This window comes from Periplaneta americana, chromosome 10, assembly GCF_040183065.1.
Source record: "Periplaneta americana isolate PAMFEO1 chromosome 10, P.americana_PAMFEO1_priV1, whole genome shotgun sequence".
NCBI lineage: Eukaryota > Metazoa > Arthropoda > Insecta > Blattodea > Blattidae > Periplaneta > Periplaneta americana.
Window position 1 is genome coordinate 95074456 of NC_091126.1, and position 25326 is coordinate 95099781.

A 25326-nucleotide genomic window follows, 5' to 3' on the forward strand; every position below is an offset into this window, starting at 1 on the left:
AAATAATTGCAAACACGGAAGATGCTGAAGTCCAAAATCATGGAGATGTGTTAACTTATTTTCAAATAACAGCTTGAAGTTCATGCCTTTCTCTTCTCTGGTGCTAAGAAAACTATGTGTTTGCAGATCACATAGTTACAGTTGAAATCTAGAATTTTGGTCTTCACATTTAGTAAATTTCTAAAGAGTGCAATGCTATCCTGAAGTTTACTAAACTCTTTAATCTTGCATTAAATTCTTCCTTGATGATGTTTATGTTTACTGTAATGCTTGCAAAATTACGCGTTTCACAGCTTTCTGCAGATAATTCCAATCATGAAGGGAAAGGATCCAAATTGTCTCCCCTCTCCAGCCTTCCTTCCGAAAGTCTCTCATATGGCCATGTAGAGTTGAAATAGTGTCATCCAATGCATGGAGTTTGAAATTTAGCTCAAATTAATGACCTGTGATAACTGTCAAGAATGCTAGCTCAGAGGCAAACTTGGATCTGAGAGTTTCTTAGCTCACTCGTCAGGTTCTAGCTTCCCCATTTATCTTAGAAATATCTGAATTTCTCTTCTAAGAGCAAGGAATCTTAACAGGCATTTCCTAGCACTAAGCCACCTTACTTTCGAATGCAATAATAAATCATCATACGAAGATTTCAATGCTTCCAACAGTGTTGGGAAATGTTTATGGTTGAGTGACCTATCTTCTTCACGAATTCTGTTGGTGATTTTTAGCACATCTTACATCACTTCACTCTGCTTTAATAATTTTCCACATGATGTCTCTTGATGTATAACGCAGTGAATCAAAAGACAAATGATGTCATTTTTTCGTAAAAGACCAGCAAACTTCTTTTTGCTGCCAGTCATAGATTTTACACCAGGGTCAGTCCATGTCAAATCAACCATTGCATAGAACCTTGATGTCACGGATTTGGTTCATTTTCTGCATGTACTTTTACATAAAATGTTTTAAGATTTTTATTTTAAAAACATTTGGACCTCTCTTTTTTTGACATTGATTTTTTTCTTTAATTGTCTAAGATCCTCAATATTCGCTGACCACAATATACTTAAATTATATTTACTGCAAAACTATGGTAGCTACAGACCTGCGGAAAGTGCAATTAGAAGGTTATGAGTAGAGCTTTCATTTGATAGAAAACATGACATCATTGTGGATTTTTTTCAAAATTCACTCCTCAATTTTTTAATTTTGAGTTTTCACAAGAACGGAATTTTCTAAACTTGTAACATAAAAATAAAAAATGATTCCATACCTAATGATAACTAGCATATTGGAGCTTTTGCCATCTCCTATGGGGTTCAATGGCATATTCTCTCTGTAGCTCTAACTGTATTCAGCTAGAAAAAATGAAATTTCCTGGTATGGTAAGAATATCTGGTTTCCTAGGATAACAGAACGATGTAGCTGGTCCAGCTAGATGTAAGAACGATATTTTAACTTCAAAATTAACATCCATTGAGAGAATACAACCTATCCATCACGAGTTGTCATAGGCATATGCTACAAAACCAGTCATGTGTTCAAAATGTACATCTTCAACTTCGAGAGTCATTTTAATATGATGTAAAAACAGTTTCTACAGAAGCTGAAAATGCTTTGGTTGTTACCTCTTCAGTTGATAATGGAAAATGGGAATAAAATTTATGAAATTCCTTTAACTGCAATTACTTCATCAAATTGCACATGTAAGAGTTTTTTCTTTTCTAGGCATTTTTCATATCTTGCAATGTATAGAAAACTTTTTCAGGGATGGTGTGTGGATAAGCTTCGGGGCTTCTACCGCATTGTCTTGGTGTTGGTGGCTGATGTTTCGACCGCTGTGTTGTAGTCATCTTCAGAGCAGTTGTTGGATAAGGAAATAGTCTGCGAGCTCGTATATATATAGTAGTCTCAATGCGGGGAGTACTTGCGATAGGTCGTAGGTTCTCCTTCTGGTATCTGATTGGTCCATCATTGTCCAATCCGGTTGAGGTCTGTATGAAGGGGAGTATTCATATTAAATACTGGCCCTCATAAGGTCCGAAAGAGAGACCTTGATACTGTGCCAGATGTCCGGATGAAGGGGGGTGCCGCGTACATGTGGAGACCTGGTTTCTCGTTCCTAAGTATGATCTTGGAATAGACTTCCCCATGAGTTGCTGAGTTGTAACCCCTCGTCCTTGCTGATGTTGTTGGGATGTTGTTTGATGTGGAAGGCTTCTTTAACCAATCTTCTGTATAAGTTGTCTTCTTTATCTATTATCTTGATATTGTCGAATTCGATGGCCATGGCCTGAATCTGCTGAGTGTAAGGCTATTGCTGATTTTTTCAGGGATGTTTGTTTTCCCCCCACACAAACAGATGTCAAGATGTGATTATCTCATTCCAGAGAGGGTTTTGAAGACTGGCCTTTGCTATTAACTGCGCCTCCAACATAATCACAAACTGCCTTGCCATGTGCATTGGCATAAAAATTCTACTCTCCTTCAATGCCTTGGAAATTGTTCTGGTGGTTTCACAAATTTGTGAAATTTTTTTCGAGTTTTATATTGGGCTGCTGAATTGTCTGTAAAGTAAAATATATTTTTCAAGTTGGGAGCAATTATGTTTTCAAAAGAGAAAAAGTTTTCTTACGAAGGCATGAACAATAACCGTGTCATGTTTCATACATTGTGAAATGAAAACAAAACTATTATGTTTCAGTTCTTTTTCTCGTAGAACACAACAAATGACGAACTGTTACCACTGAGTTGTTGTTTCACTGGAATGACTGGGCTTCAAGTAGTATAATAAATTAATAGTTCTCAGCAAAATAACATGACACCACTACTTCTTTAGGTTAAAGTGCAATTTTCTCTGCAAAAAAAAAAAAAAAAGTAGATTGCTTTTTCAACATGATTAGCTCGGCTGAAAGTTCAAGAAAATCTTCTGTGGACTTACAAATAATTCCAAATGAATTTCGATTCACTGAAACCCACTGCTTGTAGGTGACCTTATCAATCATTGCTTCTTCAAGACTTCTCAATAAAGGGTCATTCCATTGTAACAAACGTTACATTCTTACATGGATTTGAACATTTGACATTTTTCTGCAGTCAACTGTAGACAAGAGCAATGCTTTGGAACATACCTGGTAATAGAGGATAGTGTGAAGATTATATAGTACCAAAAATATAATATTGTGATGGTGCATGTTCTTGGGTTTACAATTTGAAAAAATGTAACAAACGTTACATCAAAGGACATGGATTCTCAAGTTGTGAAAGACTGTTGTGATTCTCTGTTCTTACAATATTTTATGTCAGATAAAAAAAATACAGCTTGAATCTAGGAAGATTACAGAACTAAATGACATAAACGTTTTTAATTCTACAGATGTATGTTACTTGAAAATAATTAAAAACTTAGAGTAACAAACGTTACAACAGTGTAACAAACGTTACAGAGTCAGAATTGAACAGTTTGTAAAGAACATCCTAGTGATAATTTTAAAAAAAGGGAAATTTTGAGAGTACAGTAACATTCTTACTCAACTAGCACAGTAAAATTTGTGTTGAAAATAAATTTTCCCCTAACTTCCTTAGGTTTAGGCAATGTGCTTAAAATTAGGTCTGGGGATATTTCATCTATATCGTCATTTGTAGGGTACACAAAGTAAGTGTTCTTTCCTTCTCTTCTTCTCATGAATTGTACACTACACATATTACTCACATAATTGAGAAGGATTATATGTCCAACATAATATTGTCCAGTTTGTGGGTAATGAACCAATACGTAATCACCAACTGATAGTTCTGAAAATTTTGAATTCATGGCATGATCAATGGAATGAGTAGATTTTGTAGGACTGCTTGTTTCTTCCTGCGTTCCTTTTATTTTATGTTTTTTAAATGGTTCAACATCTCCAGTATTTGAGAAGAGCCCAACTGTGTTTGATGCAGCAATTTTCACACATCGGGCTTGTTGGATTCCTACCACTGGCAATGCACTTTTCCATTCTTCTACATATTTTGCAGCAATTGAGTCAATTTTACCAGAAGGGACATAGAAACAATGTATGTTGTAAATGTTAGATTTTGTGATGTCATAAAATTGCTCAGCATTTTGCATGGTAGCATTTCCTTGTAAAACTCGCTTCCATACACTGTGTTTAAGGGTAGCTCCAACACCATCGTGTGGGCCCTTACCATGGTAAGACTCGTTATAGTTCCACTCAACATTACATCCTAGAATTTTGGATAATGTGCATAAGTATGATATTGCCTTCCGGTTTTTAAAATGTTGTGCAGCACCATCAGTCCACAGATAACTGAAGTTATAGGAGACTGCTTTAATGTAGACAGGTAGTTTAGTAGGATTTCATTGAAAGCAGCAACTTCAGCAGTGCCATGACTCTGTGTATCACTAATGACTGCTAAACATATTGTTGTGACATCATCAGTAGAAGATTTTCGGAAATAGCAAACTGCAGTATAGATTGTCGTTGATGTTTCAGCTGATGTGTGTGTCCAGTGTGCTGCCATAACTTCATTCTGAAATTTTGCTACATAGTTCTCAGCAAAATCTGTTAGGAGAATCAGCTGTCCTGATTGTAGTGATGATTTTTGATTCTGCTGTTCCTTCCATTGTCTTCTTTTATTGTATATATGATTGGATAGTTGCGTTAGCTGATTCTTGAAATAAGTGAAGAATTCATTTATAGACATATCTTTTTGAACCAGATGTCCACCTTCCCATTGCTTGGTGTGAACCTCATCACAGTCATCATCAATTTTTGTAATCAGCGTGGATTCAATATCTCCACATTCTTGGCAACTTCTTTTCATACAGTTCTTATTTTCAGTTTGACAAACTGTTTCTTTCAGAAGCTCCTGGATGGTTTTTGGTTTTTCACTTGTTTTCCAGGGCGCTGCTGAAATCATTAACTGCGTATTTTCACAGTAAGGGCAGCAGCACATTATCTGATCCTTATCAGAGACCAACCTGACATGTTTCGGTCGCATTTCACAAAATTTTGATAGATCAATCTTTACATTTGGATTCTGCTCTTGAAAAAGTGTGTATACTTCACGCAAATGATATACAAGCAGTCTTTTTTGCATATATTCTTTCTTTCCATCCTCACGTATTATAATAAAATCTTTTTTTCCAGGGAGTTGGCGGGAAACATCGTCACATTCATAAAAATCCTTCACCATTTTCATAGTATCTGCAGTAATAGACAATGTAGAAGATGTGGAATGTTTTGCTGGCTGTACTAATAGATTAAATGATTCGGCAAGCTTTCTTACTACGGCTGTTTGTTTTCGAGGGCTCCTTGGAAGGTTTCTTTGTGCTCTTTTTATAGCCTTTCCAAAAGAATTTGCACTCTTATAAGGAGGACTTCCTGAAGAACCGTCTTTCAAAATACATGAACTTAAAACTCTTGCTTTTTGTCTTCTACGATATTCTTGTACTCGCTTCCTAGTGGCTTCTCTTTCTGCAGATTTTTCTGATTTTGATTTTGGCTTTTTCCTAAGTTTCCTCATAATATTACGACACTTTTCTAGTCTCTCTTGAGTTTTTTCTGTGTCCATTCTAGCTCTGTACTCACGCATTCTCTCAGCAGCAGATTTTGGAGCTTTTTTCATACTGAAATGCATATATGGCCCATCAAACATGAAAACGTATTAAAACACGTCTTATTTTAAATATAGGCCTACCAAACATAGGCCATTAATCAATAATTTCATGTATTAAATCTGATTATCTTATTATTTTTTGTGTAACAAACGTTACCACATTGTTATGTAACTTTTGTTATTATTTAATGTAACGTTTGTTACACAGAATTTATATAAAATTATTATTTTAAAAGTCAGAACGTCTAGTATTTATGTAGCTTACATGAGGAAGTAAGATAATACAAAGTTTCATTTTAAAATAAAAAACAGTTTTCTAATTATGAAATAAAATTAATATTTTTGTAACAAACGTTACATAACCTAAGTATTTCTTTTAACAGTGGATAACTACTTTAATAGATTATATTTCCACTCATTGTTACTACATACAGGCACTGAAACAATTACTTTCAAAGGTAATATAGCACTAACTTCATGGAATTTAATATTCTGATAGCTATGTCCTAAAATCAAATGATGTAATCTCACCAGAATCCCTCTGTAGCAGCCATGTCGACTTTGCTTGTTGGGAACAAAGAAATTATGCCGCCAAAATTAAAATTATACTATGCTGTATAAAGTCAATGAATTGGAGAATTTTTTAATGCAAAAGAACAGTTTCTTCGATTAAATATAAAATTTTGTCTTTATGTCCCTCATCTCGTGGAATGACCCTAAAGCTGCCTTGAAATCATCAATGCTAGGACATGAATCACAGTCATCCATGAAGCATTTTTAGCCGAAGAATTACACATTCTTTATAAGGAATGTTTGTATGATTTTAAAGGAGTATCATTTCCTAGTAGGACTATTTTCTTTAAATTAGTACCATCAATGATAAGCTTTACATTCTGATGTGTTGAGCACACACGCACGCATGCACACGTAAGTGCATGCGCATATCCATCCACCCACCCCCCCCCCGCCACACACACACACACACACACACACACACACACACATATACACGCGTTTTTTGCATTGCTTGCACTGTAGTTACTCCAAATTCATGTTCAGTTTTATTACAGGACCAGCTTTTTGGTAAAACTGTTAAAACCATGAGCTTTTCATTTTTGTTTGATTTTCAAATTTTTCTTTTAGTCGCTGAATCATTTCTAAATGATAATTATGATGATTTTCCCCATCTGAATCATCTCCATAAGTAAACAATGATTCTTTGTAGGTCCCTTTAAACATCTTCATCTTTCATTTGCAATAATTCTTAGCACTCTGTTTCTTCTTTCACAGCAGAGATAAACCATGAAAGGTTAAAGAGGCATTTAAGTGGCTTAAAGCTACAAGTGGGTACACATACTTGTTCTTAATTTGACTAGGACCTGGAAGCTCTACATCTTCAGTAGGAATTTCCTTTTCAAGTGTATTGCTATCCAAGTGACACGTCTTCTCCTTTCCCAACTGTAATCTACAATGAAGTGCACTGCCAAGAAGAAAATTTAAGTTTTCTATGACACCACTGAGATACCACCTTAAAATTTGGCCTGGATAGCTAAAAGACATGTACCTTTAAGTTTTTTTTTTCTTTAACTTTAAAATTCTGTTTTTGTGAAAATTCGAAATTAAAAATAAAAGAGCAGTGAATTTTGAAAAAAAAATTCTCCACTGTCATGTTGTATATCAAATGAAAGCCCTATTCATAAGCTTTAAAATGAAGCCTGTCCCAGATCTGTAACTAATATAGTTTTCTAATAACTGACATTTAAGTATATGACCGCAAATTATGGGGTTTTTAGGTAATTTAAAAAAGTCACTATCATAAAAATGGGTGGTTGGAATTAAAAAATAATAATAATTTAAAAATATCTTATGGTATGGTACAAATATACAAAAAAAAATTAAAATCCATGCTGTCATGTTCCAAATAAATTTTTCATTGGTTGATTTGTCATGGAAATGACCCACCATAAATAACACATTATGCATTCGTCAACCCCACCATATTTTTGCACTGCACTTTGGACTGCCTTAGAAATATCAGCTCCTGTATAGTTGACCAATAATAATACAGTGCAGAAGAGAAGCCACTCTGCACTGGAGAGAGCAGAGTGTATCCACTAGCATCAGTAGTTATGTTGGTAGCACAAACTTCTGCCTTAACAGCAGTATACCCTTAGCTAGACAACCCCCATAGAAAGGCATGTCGATCCCGCCTGGGGACTGCTGCCAACTGAAATAGTTTCTCTAACAGCAGGCTATCTCTCACCTCAGTGCGGACAGACTTCCTTTCCACACTGTATAATACTTTAAAAGTATTATCTCTCTTATATACACCCCAAGGATACAGATGATAAATTAACCAAATTTCAACAGCTTCTAGGTACAATGAAAACAACACTACCCTAAAAAGTCCAACCAGAGACAATCTAAAATTTTATAAAACTAAGGCAATTCCAACTCTGCTATGTGGCTCCAAAACATGAACCGCAACATACTGTTAACTCCAGAGAATAGAAGCTGATGAAATGAAACAGACATTAAAGGAATGAAAATATACAGATGCCTATCCAAACACTACCCCAAACGATATTTCATTATAAAGCTCTAGGGAAAGAAAGATCTTGGACTGCCAAAGAAGCAGCTGAAACGAAACAGGCCAAGAGGTCTAATCCATTATAAAGTTATAATTTTAAAAAATTTTCTTATGTGCTGCAGGTCACAAAATATACTGCCAAGGGCTGCATGCAGTCTGAGCTGCAAGTTAGGCCTGTTTTAATAGGTACAAATTTAGCCAGTAAAGCAGAAAAGATCACCTCCCTTGACAATTACTGAAGAAACTATATTTTTTAAGGTTAAAAATTTCACAACTCATATTTCTACAGCCAGAATATAAATTAAGCTGTGTTGGAAAGAGTGAGTGAAGAAAGAATGATGCTGAAACTGATCAGGAAGAGAAAAAGGAATTGGTTGGGTCACTGGCTGAGAATAAACTGCCTACTAAAGGATGCACTGGAAGGAATGGTGAACCGGAGAATAATTTGGGGCAGAAGAAGGTATCTGAAAATAGACAACATTAGGATAGCCTATATGGATCATATGCTGAGACTAAGAGGAAGGCAGAAAATAGGAAAGATAGGAGAATGCTGGTTTGCAGTGAAAGACCTGTCCTTGGGCTTAAAACTGTGAATATATGAATTATATCTTTCGGAATTTTCCAGGGAAAAAGGATTTTTTTACTGTGCATGAAGATGGAAAAAAGATGCAGAAGCGAAAGTAGCTTCTCAGAATAATTTCAGGGAAGTGTATATATTTTTTCCAAGAGCAGAATACCAATACAAAAATATAATATCAAAATTTTGCGCAATGAAACTAAAATATGTTAGGCTGGTTTCTGACAAGATTCAGGCTGTGTGTTGTTACCCTTACTGTGAAAATATACAAGTGACGATTTCTTCAACACCCTGGAAATTGAATTAAAAACTAAAGACTATCAGGGAGCTACTTAAAGAAACTGTATGCAGTACGAAAAATAAAAACTGCATGAAGAGTAGCTGCGAAGATTGTGGTGACAATGCAACTGTAATGATGATGAAAAAATGATAACGACTATGATGCTGTTAATATAAAATAGTGGAAAGGTGGGCATCTGATTGAAAAAGAAACTATCAATAAATTAATTATCGATTAATTTCAATAATCAACTTCGATGCCCATTAACTTATTCAACTCTCTGGTCACATATGCAATAAGAGTAGACATGATGAAGTGCACCAGAAAAAAAAATTAACTACAGCCAGAAGAGTTGATTATCATAACAAAAGCTATTTTGCAAAAAGAAAAACTCTACAGCAAAGTTCCAGAAAAGAATCATGGCAGCACATTGGAACCACACTTCAGCTTAAACATCAACTAAAACATATACTTACTTACTTACTGGCTTTTAAGGAACCCGGAGGTTCATTGCCGCCCTCACATAAGCCCGCCATTGGTCCCTATCCTGAGCAAGATTAATCCAGTCCCTACCATCATATCCCACCTCCCTCAAATCCATTTTAATATTATCTTCCCATCTACGTCTCGGCCTCCCCAAAGGCCTTTTCCCCTCTGGCCTCCCAACTAATACTCTATATGCATTTCTGGATTCGCCCATATGTGCCACATGCCCTGCCCATCTCAAACGTCTGGATTTAATGTTCCTAATTATGTCAGGTGAAGGATACAATGCGTGCAGCTCTGCGTTGTGTAACTTTCTCCATTCTCCTGTAACTTCATCCCTCTTAGTCCCAAATATTTTCCTAAGAACCTTATTCTCAAAAACCCTCAATCTCTGTTCCTCTCTCAAAGTGAGAGTCCAAGTTTCACAGCCATACAGAACAACCGGCAATATAACTGTTTTATAAATTCTAACTTTCAGATTTTTTGACAGCAGACTAGATGACAAAGCTTCTCAACCGAATAATAACTGGCATTTCCCATATTTATTCTGCGTTTAATTTCCTCCCGAGTGTCATTTACATTTGTTACTGTTGCTCCAAGATATTTGAATTTTTCCACCTCTTCGAAGGATAAATCTCCAATTTTTATAGTTCCATTTCGTACAATATTCTGATCACGAGACATAATCATATACTTAGTCTTTTCGGGATTTACTTCTAACCCTATCTCTTTACTTGCTTCAAGTAGAATTTCCGTGTCTTCCCTAATCGTTTGTGGATTTTCTCCTAACATATTCACGTCATCTGCATAGACAAGAAGCTGATATAACCCGTTCAATTCCAAACCCTCTGTGTTATCCTGAACTTTCCTAATGGAATATTCTAGAGCAAAGTTAAAAAGTAAAGGTGATAGTGCATCTCCCTGCTTTAGCCCGCAGTGAATTGGAAAAGCATCAGATAGAAACTGGCCTATACGGACTCTGCTGTAAGTTTCACTAAGACACATTTTAATTAATCAAACTAGTTTCTTGGGAATACCAAATTCAACAAAAACATATACTGCAGTGTGTTATTTCCAATGCTCTGACAACAATGATATTAAAACTATGTGTAGCAGTCATCAGTGATACAGAGCCATGGTACCACTGAAGTTGCAGCTTTCAATAATGTCCTACTGAACTATATGTCTACACTAATGCACTAGTCTATAAATACAGTTTATCTGTGGACTGATGGTGCTGCCTAACATTTCAAGAACCAAAATTTACATTATATGTACTATAACGAACATTCTTGGTGTAATTGTGAATGAAATTACAATGACTCTTACCATGGCAAGGGTCCATATTATGATGTTGGTATGATCCTTAATCATAGTGTGTGGAAACAGATTCTACAAGTAAATACTGTCGTGCAAAATGGCAAAAAATTGTATGATATTTCAAAATTTAACACAAAGAATGTACACTGTTTTCATCTTCCCGTTTCTCACACTGAAATAATAGCAGGAAAGTATGAATGAAGAAAAATGAAATATGCATTACCAATGGTAGGAATACAATAAACCCGATGTGTAAAAGTCACAACTCTGCAAATAGTTACGGTTTTCTCAAATACTAGTGACAATGTACCATTTAGCTATACAGTGTATGTACTCTATCGTGTGACACAGAAGATGGAAGCACTTCTACATCTATTGGTGGACGAAATAAATTTCATATGGATCCAGGTACCAGTTCAAAAATCTAGGAGCCAAATGGAACCAAGTCTTTTGTGGCCATTTACATGTCTTGATTTTACTCCTGAAGTACTATTGCTGTATAGCTTTTGTCTTGCAGTGATGGTCCACTCATGTTGCACATCATGAGATCATTCAAACACTGATTGCATAGAGAATCTAAATTAATTCTTAATGAGATTCATCGAACTGAACCCTCTTTCACAAAATGTGCATACTGGAAGCAGGCTATGCAAATAATGGAGAGTAACCCTCCTAAATCTGGAAACATAATGGATACCAGTATATAATCAAATATTGCAATTTAAAACATAAATTGTAGTTTTCTCAAATTATAACACGTCCATATGTTACACACGTGTTCAATTATTCCCTGAGAACAATATTTGAATGTCAGCTATCGCAATAACAACATAAATATATCACAATGTCACTATAAAATGCATGAAATCTCTAAGCATTACTATTTTCATCGTAAATGAAGGAGAATTTTTTCAAACTCAGTCACGGAGAGGATGGCAAATAAGTGATGACTGTTTACCACAGTACTCAATACATAGGCTAGGATTGTTAACCAGGATTTTGCAAACAGGCGCCAACACAAATTTTCTAGGTGCTGCAGCAACCAGGCACATGATATGTGTACTGCCCTGATCTGCTGTACCTAGATCTACCATGAATGCAGAATCTGAAGAACTGGCAGTTTGGGATTACGTAAGTCTTCATTATCCAGAAAACGAACAGCATTATGTTGAACACATGATCTTGAACAATAATCTGAATGGCATCTATGTAGGAGGTCAGAGGAAACTTCATTTAAATAAAATTGCAGTGCTGGTTGAGTAACATCATAACTAAGAACATTTAACATTTGTTGACTATGTAACATTTGTTATAGAGTTGTACTGTTTGTTACTTTTTGTTTGCAATTCTTTTCAGTACCGGTACCAGGCTATGTCTGCAATCATGAAAAACAAACACTTTATATAATTTAGTTCTGTAACCCTACAATTGAAGTGATTTTTTCTACCGAACTAAAATACTACTTCAACAGAGAAAAAAAGACTTTACCATTTGAAAATTTGAAAATACCTATCTTACATTGTAATGCTTGTTACTCTTATTAAATCATAAAATCAAACAAAACAAGATCATGCTATTTTTATCAATGCCATTTCTAATTAATCTTCTTTAATATTATAAATGACCAAAGGAATTTAAATTGTTCATAATTACTCCAAGAATATTTAAAATATTGTCAAACCGTTTCTTACAATGAAATCACAATACCGGTACCCAGTACTATTACTTCTACAGAGACGGAAATTCGCTCTGTTATACACTTTTAACGCAGAGAGTTGTATTTGTTCAGATTTAATTTTGTAATACATTTTTCAAAAACGTTTAATTCAACACAGACTAAACTCAAAATATTGTGATGAATACCGGTAGTTTGGGTTTGCAAGTATCTTGACATTCAAAACTTAAATACTGAATAAATCAAAACAGAAAGCCAAAAGGTTCTTTGCATAAACCTAGAACTGAAGGAAATTTATGTAACCCATATCTAAGTGAGGCTGAACATAAACTCATCTCCCATAAAACGTAAATAAGTCACAATATTAAATAGAATCAGGTTACAGATGAATCAACATCACCATGTCATCTATTCTTGTCGAACTACATAAACATGAATGGCAAAGAAAGAAATGTGCCGGTACTATTTGAATAGGCATCATACACAGAGGTCACTACGAACTTTTGTTATAGTCTCCGGTATTTTAAATTAAATCCTGGAAAATAACAGAAAAAGTTGTAATTATTCTAAAGCAATGTTCTGTTATACCAAAACGAAATCACTTCATGTTAACCTTATACTTTTTAAGAATGTCAGCTGTTCCACCTAATGAGGTGTCAATGTTTATGTTTTAAATGTAAAGTATCACATTATCCCAACTAAAAATACTCCATGCTTATAGGTTCTTAATTATAACCATAGTACGACAATTTCTTCAAACACGTATAAATGTGTAGTCTATTTTCCACAAATGACTTGTCTTTATATGGGCTTAACCTTGCGTATTGCAAAGTTGACATCTCCCTCTATTTATATTAAGTGTGTTAATTGTCCTGCTACCTTACAGGCTATAACAAAATGGTACACAAAAGCACAATACATTTTCCCTGAAATTAAGTACAATTACAGTTGCTTATAAGTACTGTTTACACTGTCTACTCACAATTTAAGGGCCTGTGATTCTGTTCCAGATGAGTCTTGAGCTTCCATACTAGCTCCCAGGAGCGTGGCTGTTTCTCTAAATAATGTAGCTACCTGCATTGAGAGATATGTCCGTCCAATTTTACGATACTAAGTACTTAACTTCTTCAAAACGTCTTATTTTAGAAGAACACAACACCCCTCCTGCATAATGGCCGTCCATTTAAATATGGCTAACCAAACGAGCATCGAAACCTCACCCTTTCAAAATAGTGAGCTCTTCTGCGATTGGTTAGCCGTTTCGAAGCTCAAAAATCAATATGTGCTATATTCCGCTCTTGGATTACTATCTCACTACGTTTATAAATAATCATTGAATTAATAATAATTAATTTCCTTTTTGCGAAAATTATGTGAAAAAATAATAGGGAGCAGTAGCAAAGTTCGGACAGTAGAATATATAAATTTGAACTTTAACGCAGAAACTTAGTAAATACAGGTTGGTAGAGCGTGAAACATTCTGACAATATAACTATCCTCATATTCCTGTGAGGTTTCTATGTTAAAACAGCTGAAATAGAAACTGGAATTTTCCGACATTTATGAACCGTTCAGTTAAAGACAATGGGCTCACACAATTTCCCTTGACACAGCTAGGAATACGATATTTGGTCAAAAGTGTAAAAGTGTAAGAAAGCCTCTTCATAGCTGCTGCCCACGCGACAATGACAGACCAGGTACATAGCTGCGAATTTTAAGTTCTACGAGGATAGTCGAATTAAAACTTTTATTATTCATATAAAAGAAGTTCAGCAGTGGAGTAAGATTGCTAACATAACACTGAGTGTTTAATGGTAGAGCGTATAGCCATGGCAGGACCTCTGTGTTATTGTTACGAACTCAACAACCCTCAGTTCAATTTCGGTATAAACTGCAGTATAAAGATAACTGGAGATTTAATTCGTCCCTCAATGATGTGGTCATTATCTTGAAATTGCTTGTATTTCGCAAATGAAGCATTTGACACCAGGTGAACAAGAACTCGCCCAATTCCAAATATTTTATTCATAATAGCAGCGCACCAACTCCAATAATGTTGGAGAAGGTCCCATAAACTTTAAAAGAAAGATACGATTAGGGATTTACAACCGAGAATAGGTCTACCCGTTTGCTCTCGCTTCAAAGTGTATTCAAGTACTTATCCAATTACAAGTCGAACACTACGTATATCTCAGTGCCAAGAGTTCTGCTCTTCTTTACATCCGCTGGCTGTACGGATCTCGAGGAGGCAGAGATGTGAAAGAAGAAGGCTATATCGGGCCCGGAATTGGAATATGTAAACACTGAATGACATCATCTATCAAGGCAGTCACGCTGCTCGATTCAGTTACAATAAAACCTATGTATTGTGTAGTTGTGTGATGTACTGGTATGTAGACAGTAAACAGATGCAAAATATGTAAATGTTGGTGTGATTTAGTGTTATCTTGTAGTGTTAATAATTGGTGTATGGTTCTTAAGAAAATTTAGTATGTGACCAATAGTTATTTTCATACAGTTATCAGTGTTATCACCATGCCTACAAAGTGTTGTATTCCTTGCTATAGATTAAACTATAACACTGCGATCAACGGTTATGTAACGGTGTTTTCTTTTTTATTTTCCAAAAGACCTTCACAGAAGACAACAATGGTTACATTCCATTCACAGGGACAATTTTCAGCCCGGTACTACCGCCGCCGTGTGCATCAATCACTTTCCGGAACAACATATTGTGGGAGAATATAGAGCAGTTCGAAGTGAAGATAGTATTCTTGCAGTGGCCAGAAAAATACTCACAGATGTTGCAGTCCCTTCAAAATTTTCAAATCAGCCATCATATTTGTCCTCCGAATGTAAACAAAAACGTAAAAAAAAAAAACAGAAGAAAAACGAAAAGAAGCAGAGGCGAGAGATGAAGATGCGTTTAGCAAGTGGTTGGCAAATGACGTGATTTTAGATTTTAATCAGTTCAAAAGTAGGATCGAAAACATGAAAATTAATGGGTTCACAGTAATAGTAAATGATATGGACATTATATATTTTTTAATTGACAGTCCTTCTGTTGTGCCAAAAATTATCGTGAGTTTAAAAGTAAGTAACGAACTTAGAATTAATATTTCACACAACGACATTCCCATTGCTAGTTCTAAATTCAAAGGGGTGCTTGGAAAATATATGGTAATGGATAAGTGGTCTAAATTCGACACTCTCCTAAGTAATTTGAAGTCTTACAAATTTCGGAATTTATCACCAAACGAGAAAATTAAACTAGCTTCAAACTTGTTGCGTAACTACTGCGATGAAATTTACGAAAGTTCTGGACTATACAGTAAGGTAAAGTTTTTGAAGAAGCAAGTATCACTGTTAACATCAAAAGCGCCGAAATACTCGACTGACACTTTAGTATGGACATCCTTGAATTATTTTTTCAAATCCGTCATCCTATAGACAATTATGGAGTTCCAATGTACTCACCTACTCATCCTGGCTATCTAAGACAGCTATCCCACTCATTGAGTCCAGAAAGCTCAAATTCCGATTGCTTAAAATAAATTATCTTTCTGAAAAAGCTAAGACATTAGACGATCATGAGAAAGTTGTTAACTTATTATTGGACGAAATTTATGTCAAACCTGCAATTTATTACAAGGGTGGCAAAATACAGAGTTTCGCAGATAAATTACAACCTGCTACCACAGTGCAAGCATTTATGATTACGTCACTGCTGTCAAACAATAAAGATATAGTAGTTATTTTTCCCATAAATAATTTGACTTCAGGAAAGCTTTAGTTCACAGTATCAATTCTAAACATACTGAATCAATGCGGATTTCGAGTTATCACTCTCATTTAAGACAACAATGAAGTCAACAGGAACATGCTAGAGAAATTATATAATGGACAACTAACGTCTACTTTTAAAAATCCCTTCAAAATGAGAGTAGAGATGACTATAACTACAGGGGAGATTTAGATCACAGTCTAATACATATGTATTAGACTGTGATTTAGATGCTGTTGTGGAATGTGGTTTTCAAGATGTTATCTCAACACACAAACAACACAAAGAAATAAATACAACCACACAGGCGTATACAAACTCACATGCAATAATTGCGACAGTTTCTACATTGGCCAGACAGGCAGATCATTCCAAACTCGATACAACGAACACATTAAAGCAATAACCAGAGGACACAATACATCTACATATGCCGAACACATAACCAATGCTAACCACACATACAATAACATAAATACAGACATGGAAATCCTACACATACAACCCAAAACCAAAAACTCAACACACTAGAACAATATGAAATAAACAGACACACTAAAACACACCCTGATCAAATTCTCAACACAGAGATCAATTTCAGAACACACACACTATTTGACACAACTCTTCATCATACGAACGCACACACACAACAGGCAGCGAAGTTGAGATGGCGCCGAGACACAGAAGGCTCTGAGGATGGTGTCAAGTAGCACCGAAACAGCTGTAAACCGCACATGCTTACATAATTAACACGAGTAAGATCGCCATTTAATCAATTATTGTTATTTTTTATTGTAAGAATGTTGAGGTAGAGAAAAATAATATGATGGTTATGATATACATTGCAGGTTATGTTGCCAAGTGTGTAAGTGTAGCAGTAAAGTGTGTAAGATGTAGACATGTTTTATGCAGTGATCAGACATCAGAATATTCCAATGATACAGTAGAACTGAATAATTATTTAAGAATAATAGACAGAGGACTTATGTGGCCCACATAATTCTTAACAAATGTGACTGTACTTGCATATAAAGTGTTTCAGTATTTAATTTCGGACAAATATGAGAGCGACTTCATTAATGCAACAAATCAAAGGCGTCTCTTAAAAACATTAATATGTGAACAATTTGAAAGTGTTGGTAATATTGGTGACTTTACAGTATGTGATTGCGGACAGTCCACATGCATGCTAGTTTCTAGAGCAACAACTATATTGGCTAATATTTTGTTGAACAATTATTCTAAAATGAAACAAGATAGTATTGCCAGTGCTTCAGGAACAATAAAATTGCACTTTCACATAAAAACAGGTAACAGTGTGTATTTAAATGACATCTCAAGAATAACTTTACTGCTTCTACTTCTTTAGAGAACTGCGCATTCCTGTCAGTTTTCTGTTTCTTAACTGTCGTTTTTCTGTACTAAAGTAGACGGCAATTCGGAAGGCGGTAGTCTGCTAGCGTTTGCGTCGAGAGAGACAGATAGAGAGGGCAAGGCAGCGTACAACATTGAAACATCGTACTTCACGCGCACGTGCGATGCAAATAGCGCAGGAGAGACCTTAGCCGTTGATTACTGTAAGCATGACACCAAACAAACCCTGTTTCCTTCACTAACAATATTCTTTGCACGGTTCTCAATCCCACACCACATGCTTCTACAGTCGTTTCTTGCACGTTGGCAACGTTGCAGTCAGCATCAAGATGGCCGGCAGCGTTGTGCTCGTCAACGTTTTTAAAATAATTACACATCTTAAACAATATTTTCCGCACCTGCCTGTGCAATACTTGTTTTTTTTTTACAGTCTCTTCTTCCATTTATTTATCTTACACATACACAGTAAATGTTAGTTTTACTTATTCAATGTATTGAAACACTCACACGTGAATAAACGAACTTGGGAAGTACTTGTTACAGACTGAATCTGATTGGTTCTGCTGTACAAGCTTGTGACGTCACATGCCAGAAATGTTACGGCGCATATAGCAGCCGACCGCCTTCCGAACTGCCGTCTAGTACGCAGCAATAGTAGTAGTAGTAGTAATAGTAGTAGATAAAATAATAATTATGCTGATTACTGTCTTGTTAATGTAATTTACTATTAACTAGAGTACCGGTAAATAAGGTCAAGCAACGCTATTATATATACCCAAGAGAAATGGCATGCAGAGCATGGCGGATTGTATGACGTCACGATTCTGTTATGCAGGCTCGATAGAGAACTTAGCGCGAAGGCCCCGGCTATTCAAACCGAACTATGTTGCGAAATTTTATATTTCGTAACATATTATGAAAAGTTACAGTAACTTGTTACACCAATTTCCGTAACACTGTTCATGTTACATGGCATCTATTGTGTAAGCTACTGTGTAAAAATACTCTGTTTATGAACAAAAGAACGTAACTCGCCAACTATGCACACTCAAATAATTACTACGTCTACATGGAGTATTCAAATTGATTTGAATACATTTACCGCATTGAATTTTCTATGAAAACAGGGATTCAAAACGATCTGAGTCTCAAGGTCGATGCACCTAAAAGTGGGATCGGAACGTATTCAATACAGATTGAATTCCATGAAAACGGGCATATCTTATTCAAAACCATTTCCATACGCTAAGCACGTGAACGGTTGTCATTTGTTTGATGCGTCAACGCAGCGAAAGTTACCAAGAGCGAGCGCAATTATGTATGTTGAAAAGGAATATTGTAGTAATATATAATATTTTGTTTGTTTGTTTTCTTTTCATAAAAGTCAATATTACCATTCTCTATTAACAGCCAGAATATTAAGTTTTCATTCGCCTCATTAAGAAAGTGCAACATTCTTTATAGCTTGAGAAGTTTATAGCTAAGGCCCAGAGAATGACCTACATTCTAACAAGTCAATGACATGTTAATCAACATAACTACTTTCGAAACTTCAGCTGCCGTGAATGATTGTATAAAAAATTACATGAAAACAGGGATCTGGGGGATCGTATTCAGTACTGTAAATATATTCGAATCTAGTTGAATTCACCATGAAAATGTAGCATAAATGGACTTACACCGTACTTGGAAACATAAAAGACCCCATTTTGGTTAAGAAAATAAAGCTAATATAAAATTCAGTAAGTACACTATTATTTTTAATCTGTGCAATATCACAAACGGGCAATAAAAGTAAACTCTTTTCCAATGAACCAAATTTTGAATACCGGTATCCTGGTATCATACAAGCTGCTCCAGAAAATATTTCAATCACATCTGTAATAGTTATTGTCGAGTACGAAAGGAGGTAATTATCTATAAATACTGGTTTTGGTTTTTTATGAAATTAATGTTTTAAGACTTTTTGATTACTATTCCTAATGTGAAAACACTTAGAAAAGTGAGCGGAAAGCAATAATTGTAGTTTTGATTTTATAATGTTTACGTTCTTACGGATATCAGCAATTGGAAATGGTGGTCAGCCATTTTATATTTGATATATATAAGAAGACTGGGAACCATTTCGATGTGAGCTTGTGCTGAACTGTAATGGCATGATGTCATCTTTACGTGAATTTATTTTCGTGTGTACATTCCAGATCAAATCAAGCAGTTTCCTTCGTTGTCTGGTTACAAATTTTGCATATACGACTGCTAGATTTGGTTAGTTTAGGTTTTTATTAACAATTTTGTACAAGAGCGTGTCACGAGGGGGACGTCTATTGGTTGATATTTGATAATGTCACATTAATTCGATATTCGGTTGCTTTCATGTCCTGCCTGTGTTTTGACATCAGTTGTGAGGATGGAAGGTGCGTGTTCTTCTACGTCTCGTGGTGGTGGTGGTTTGTGTGCAGGTTGTCATATACGTGCAACGGAATTTATATGGTTATGTAAGGAAGTCACCGGTGTAGCTCAGTCGGCTAAGACGCTTGCCTGCCGAACCGAAGTTGCGTACGGGCGCGGGTTCGATTCCCATTTGGGCTAATTATCTGGTTGGATTTTTTCGAAGTTTACCTGAACCATAAGGCAAATGAAGGGTACACGGGAACAACGAACAATGTCACATTTCCATTAAAGATGAGATACTGATCTATTTCAGTATATTACTGCAAAATTTATTGATATTTCTACTTTAAATGAAGGAAATGATGAGTGTATCCGTGGTTTTAATTCTCCTGTACCACTTTGGTAAAAATAACACTAAAGTTTGTAATAATACAGTGAATTAGATAATGATATCACCCTTAACAGCATTGTGACATTGTTCGTTTTTCCCGTGTACCCTTTAAATGTCAAGTAATTTATGGCGAATCCTCGGCCTCATCTCGCCAAATATAAACTCGCTATCACCAATTCCATCGACGCTAAATAACCTCGTAGTTGGTACAGCGCGTTAAATAATCAAGTAAAAAATGTAAGAATAAAGATTTGTGTGGATATTTGTTTGGTCACGGTGTTTTATGTGATAAATACGTATGTGAAAATTGTGTTCAAGTTTGAAGGCAAATTGGAAATATAACTAATTTAGATGTCAGAAGTTAGTTAGCAGAAATTGACACTATGATTCACCTCAAAAATATATGAACCCCCTCATCCTCCAAATAATCATACGATCGCCAACAATCACCACCACATTACTCCCATTCTTTAATAACTTCCAATAATGTCATATATTTGGGAATATTATTAGACACGAAACTTACATGGACTGTCTATATAACTCGCATTGTTACACGAACTTCTTCTTGAATTCGAAAATTATACCATTTGGTTCACAAATTGGATTGGACTGTTCAATGCTACTCTACACCTCGCTTGTACGACCTCTTTTAACTTATGCAGCGCCAGTGTGGGGGAATGCAAATTAGACACACATACATCGCCTACAAGTTCTCCAGAACAAGTTCCTGCGTACTGCAACAAATGCCTCCTGGTTTGTAAGAAATCAACAACTGCATCAAGAATTGAGAATTCTTCCACTATAACAGTACATCCATTCAATGTCAAAATCTTTCTTCAACAAACTTCCTGGTGTTCTTGGAGCTATGACATATAACATTGGAGCAAGATCTTGTCAGCCATCTCGACTTAAAAGGAAACTTCCTCAAGATATCCTTCTTAGTGATACTGACGACTCTTCATAATTTAACACAGAAAATCATCATATTTTTGTTCACATAATTCACAACAATGTTCAATTAATTAATTTAAATTAATTAGAGGAGCCTTTAGAGCCAACCTCAGCATGATATTCTGCATGTGATATTCCATAATTTAACAGTGGTCTGTATAGCAAGTTTGCTGGTCGACCAATATTAAACATAAAAAATAAAATAAAAAATAATGTCATAGAGTACCGGTATCGTTTTTCAACAGAACAACAAATATATTTAACTGATTTTTCTACTATTTTATCTTTCCAAACCCCCCGATATATATATAGTGTCCTGTTTCTAAAGAACATACTCAAAACATAGAGCTTGCTTGAAGGGAAGAGAGAAGTAAAGTTTCAAGATGTGGACGGAAGAAGGTATATTATAGTGGATATTTAGCAGAGTTCATGTTCAGGAAGGCATATCCAGATCATCGTGAACGCATGCATTATTTCTTCATGGAAGTGGGAGACATATATCCACCACTTTATTATTGTAAAGTGAGTGATCGCAATTAGTTACTGTACTGTTTCGTCTTTAATTTAGGTTAGGTTAGGTTAGGTTAGATTATATTAGCTTAGGAGTGTTAAGTTGATTGTTATTACAAGTTGAAATGTACTTTTGAAGTTATTTATATATAATTTCTTTTTTTGTTTCTGTGAATGTTTGTTACTTTGAATCTATTTGCGAAAATTGGGAATTTTCAGACTCTTTCTCTTGAACGTTTCCAAAATTTTAACGCTTTCCGCTCATTTTTTCTAAGTGTTTTAATTTTTAGGGCAAAAAATCGGGAGTTTTTGTTTTTATTTATTTACTTATTTATTATTATTTTTTTATTTTTATTTTTTTGGAAAACCAGAACCAGTACATATAGAGATTTACCCGAAATGAAGATTGTAAGTTTTATACAACCAGTATAAAGAAGACCTTCAAACATAAGCCAAAAATTCATAGAATTTTCCTATCTTTGTTTACAAATAATACTGTGAGAGAAAGCAACTGCATCAGTTTAAGCGATTATAGCGCCACTCCCGAAATAACCAAAGATTATCAAGCACCGCCGTCTGGATTGTAATATACTGCCTGCTCTATGGTAAAATTTAACATTGGAAACGCCGTATAGCAATGTTTCTAGAATTTGCCGCTAGAGCGCGACTGTGACTGCACCATACCGCATCATTTCTAATCTGCAGGTGTTAAAGTGTTGAGGTGATTGTTAGTGATTGTATGATTAATTATTACATCTAACTAAGCTAAATACTCGTTTAAGTCAGTAATGATGAAAATATTGATTGTGCTCTAATTTGTGTATATAAAGTTTGTGCAAAGTCATAAATTATTACGAAACGTGATATTAATTTTCGACATGAATTAGGTGCTGTGTTCATGTTTAAAATGGTGAATTGTTGTGTTCCCCTTTGTAAATCTAGACAAGGAAGTTCACATTCAAAAGGAATAAAATATCATGAAATTCCCTCAACAAAAGAACTTAGAGAAAAGTGGCTGGCGTCTATATCCAGACAAGGTGCATGTAAAAGTAGCAGGTGGGTTCCAACCGATTACTCACGTGTGTGTAGTCTCCACTTTCGTTCAGAAGACTATAGAGAGAACTGCAAAAAAAAAAAATTAAAGGCTGGTGTTATACCAAGCATTTTCCCAGCTTAACCCAGTTATCTGCAATCTCGGAAGATTACACCTCGTAAGGAAAGAACCACTTCAGTGAAAAAGGAAAGTGAGGTAGAACTTTGCGGGAATTCTGGAAAGTACTTAATTAAGAACAAATTTTTAATATTTGCTTGAATTTTTTATCTTAGTATTGTTGCTAGAAGAAAGTTCTTTTTTTTTTCAGATGGGTCAAATAAATTCCACACAGAAACTTGTGATGAAATTGAATACAAGTGTGAGATAGGAGTTCAAGTTAATCTCAAAGATGATAACAGTTCTGCACGCTCAAGAAGGGAAATTAATAGGCTCCGATCTAAAATTTATAGACTAGAGAAAAACATGGCAGCTATGAAAATTGAATTAGCTGAAGAAAAAAATAAAAAAGCTGTATATTTACTTGACCAAATAAATAATTTTGGCAAGAAAAGGCCTGAATGGTCAGAATTAAGCATCCGTTACTGTCTAGCATGGAGACTAGTGTCACCCAAGGGTTATGATCATGCGCGAGTGTCCAAATTAATATCAGCCCCTTCCCGAAGCACATTGGACAGATACATAGGGAATGTTGATTGTGATGTTGGGATTTCTCCATTGGTAAAGAGCAGACTCCAAATAGAATGTGAAAACCTGGAACCCATGGAAAAGATTGTTTCAATTATCGCCGATGAAATGGCAATAAAGGAACGGCTTCTTTACGATAGAACAAGTGACAAGTTCTTCGGAATAGTTAATACAGAGGGTATATATGATGAATGCGTAGGAAAATATCCAACGTTGGCAAAAAAATTACTTTGTTTTGTGGTAAATGGCCTCTCAAAAAGATTCACAATATCAGCAGCTTATTATCTTGTTAAAGGTTTACAGGGTCAAGAGTTGTATCAATTGTTTAATCAAGTAATCAAAGCAGTAGAAGACTGTGGATTCTATGTACTGAGAATTGTGACAGACAACCATAAAACAAATGTCTCAATGTTTCGACAGTTTGGAAATGGAGATCTGAAATTTAGTGTTCCACACCGTTGTGATCCTCAACGTCTGCTGTTTCTAAGTTTTGATTACTGTCATTTGATTAAGAACATTAGGTCTCAATTCCTAGACAGGGATATGGCTGACGGTGATGGACTAATAAGTTCCAAATATTTGAAGGAAATATATCGTCTGCAAGCGAAGTTGACAGTGAAGCCCGTTCGATACTTAACCAAAAAAAAAACCTTGAACCTACAAACTTCGAAAAAATGAATGTATTAACGGCTGTACAAGTTTTATCTCCTGCAGTCACTGTCACAGTTGAATTCATGAAGAATAACAATGTCCGTATCAATACCAGTGTAGACTTCTCAGAAGCTGGCCCATCTGTACATTTCATGAAGTGTATATATAAATTTTTCACTGTGCATGACGTGACAGAACACAGCATATGAGGCAATGCAACCCGAATTCCATGCAGTTTTATTCTGTAGCTGATGAAAGACTGCAGTGGCTACAGGAATACTTCGTTGGATATATAACAAGGATTCAGGCTGAATCGAAACGGGCTAAATTGAAAGGGCTAACCAAAGAGACGACAGAGGCACTTCTGTTCACTGTGAACTCTACAGTTCATTGTATTATACATCTTTTGAAAAATAGATTTTTCTACGTCCTCACAAGAAGATTTTCTGGAGATCCAGTAGAGGCTCTTTTTAGCACCGTTAGAATGGAGGTGGTAGTAACGATATAACAGATGCACGTACAGCGGCCTATGCTATCAAAAGAATATTGAAGTCTGGTCTTATGATACCTTTCAAAGCAGCCAATGTCACTGGAGATAATGCATATTGTGGAGAAACCTTTCCAACTGGTGGCAATAGTATCACTGATACCGGTACCGATAATGACCTTGTTCTTCCTGATCATGTTTTGATTCTTTTGGACAAACTTACAGTACCAAATGACAGAGTAGACATTAATTCAGAAACTGTCTCCCAAGCTTTGATTTGCGGATATTTAATACGCGTAAATGAGGAAAAAGTAAGTTGTGATTGTTGTATTAGGAATATATCTATGCCTAAAACGTCGACGCCATTAAATGAAATTATCCATCACCAAGACAGAGGAGGGCTTAGATACCCAAAATCGACTTTTGTTGCCTTAATAAAACATTTGCAGGAGTTCGTTCAAGCCGCAGTACCATATTGTACTAAGTCTTCTCAATTAAC

The 25326-nt window shown here is 35.5% G+C and overlaps 1 protein-coding gene across 2 annotated transcripts in view; it reads right to left on the reverse strand.

Annotated features, from left to right (window-relative positions):
• Tdg (Thymine DNA glycosylase) overlaps positions 1-13760 on the reverse strand; it is a 242197-nt gene extending 228437 nt beyond the window's left edge. Inside the window, exon 1 of one of the 2 annotated variants that reach the window (XM_069837946.1) lies at positions 13527-13760. In XM_069837946.1, the coding sequence (XP_069694047.1) occupies positions 13527-13624 (98 nt within the window). In that variant the 5' untranslated portion in view covers positions 13625-13760. The remainder of the gene's footprint in view (positions 1-13526) is intronic. The other variant, XM_069837947.1, reaches the window with a different exon arrangement.
• Between the last annotated feature and the right edge of the window lie 11566 nt (positions 13761-25326).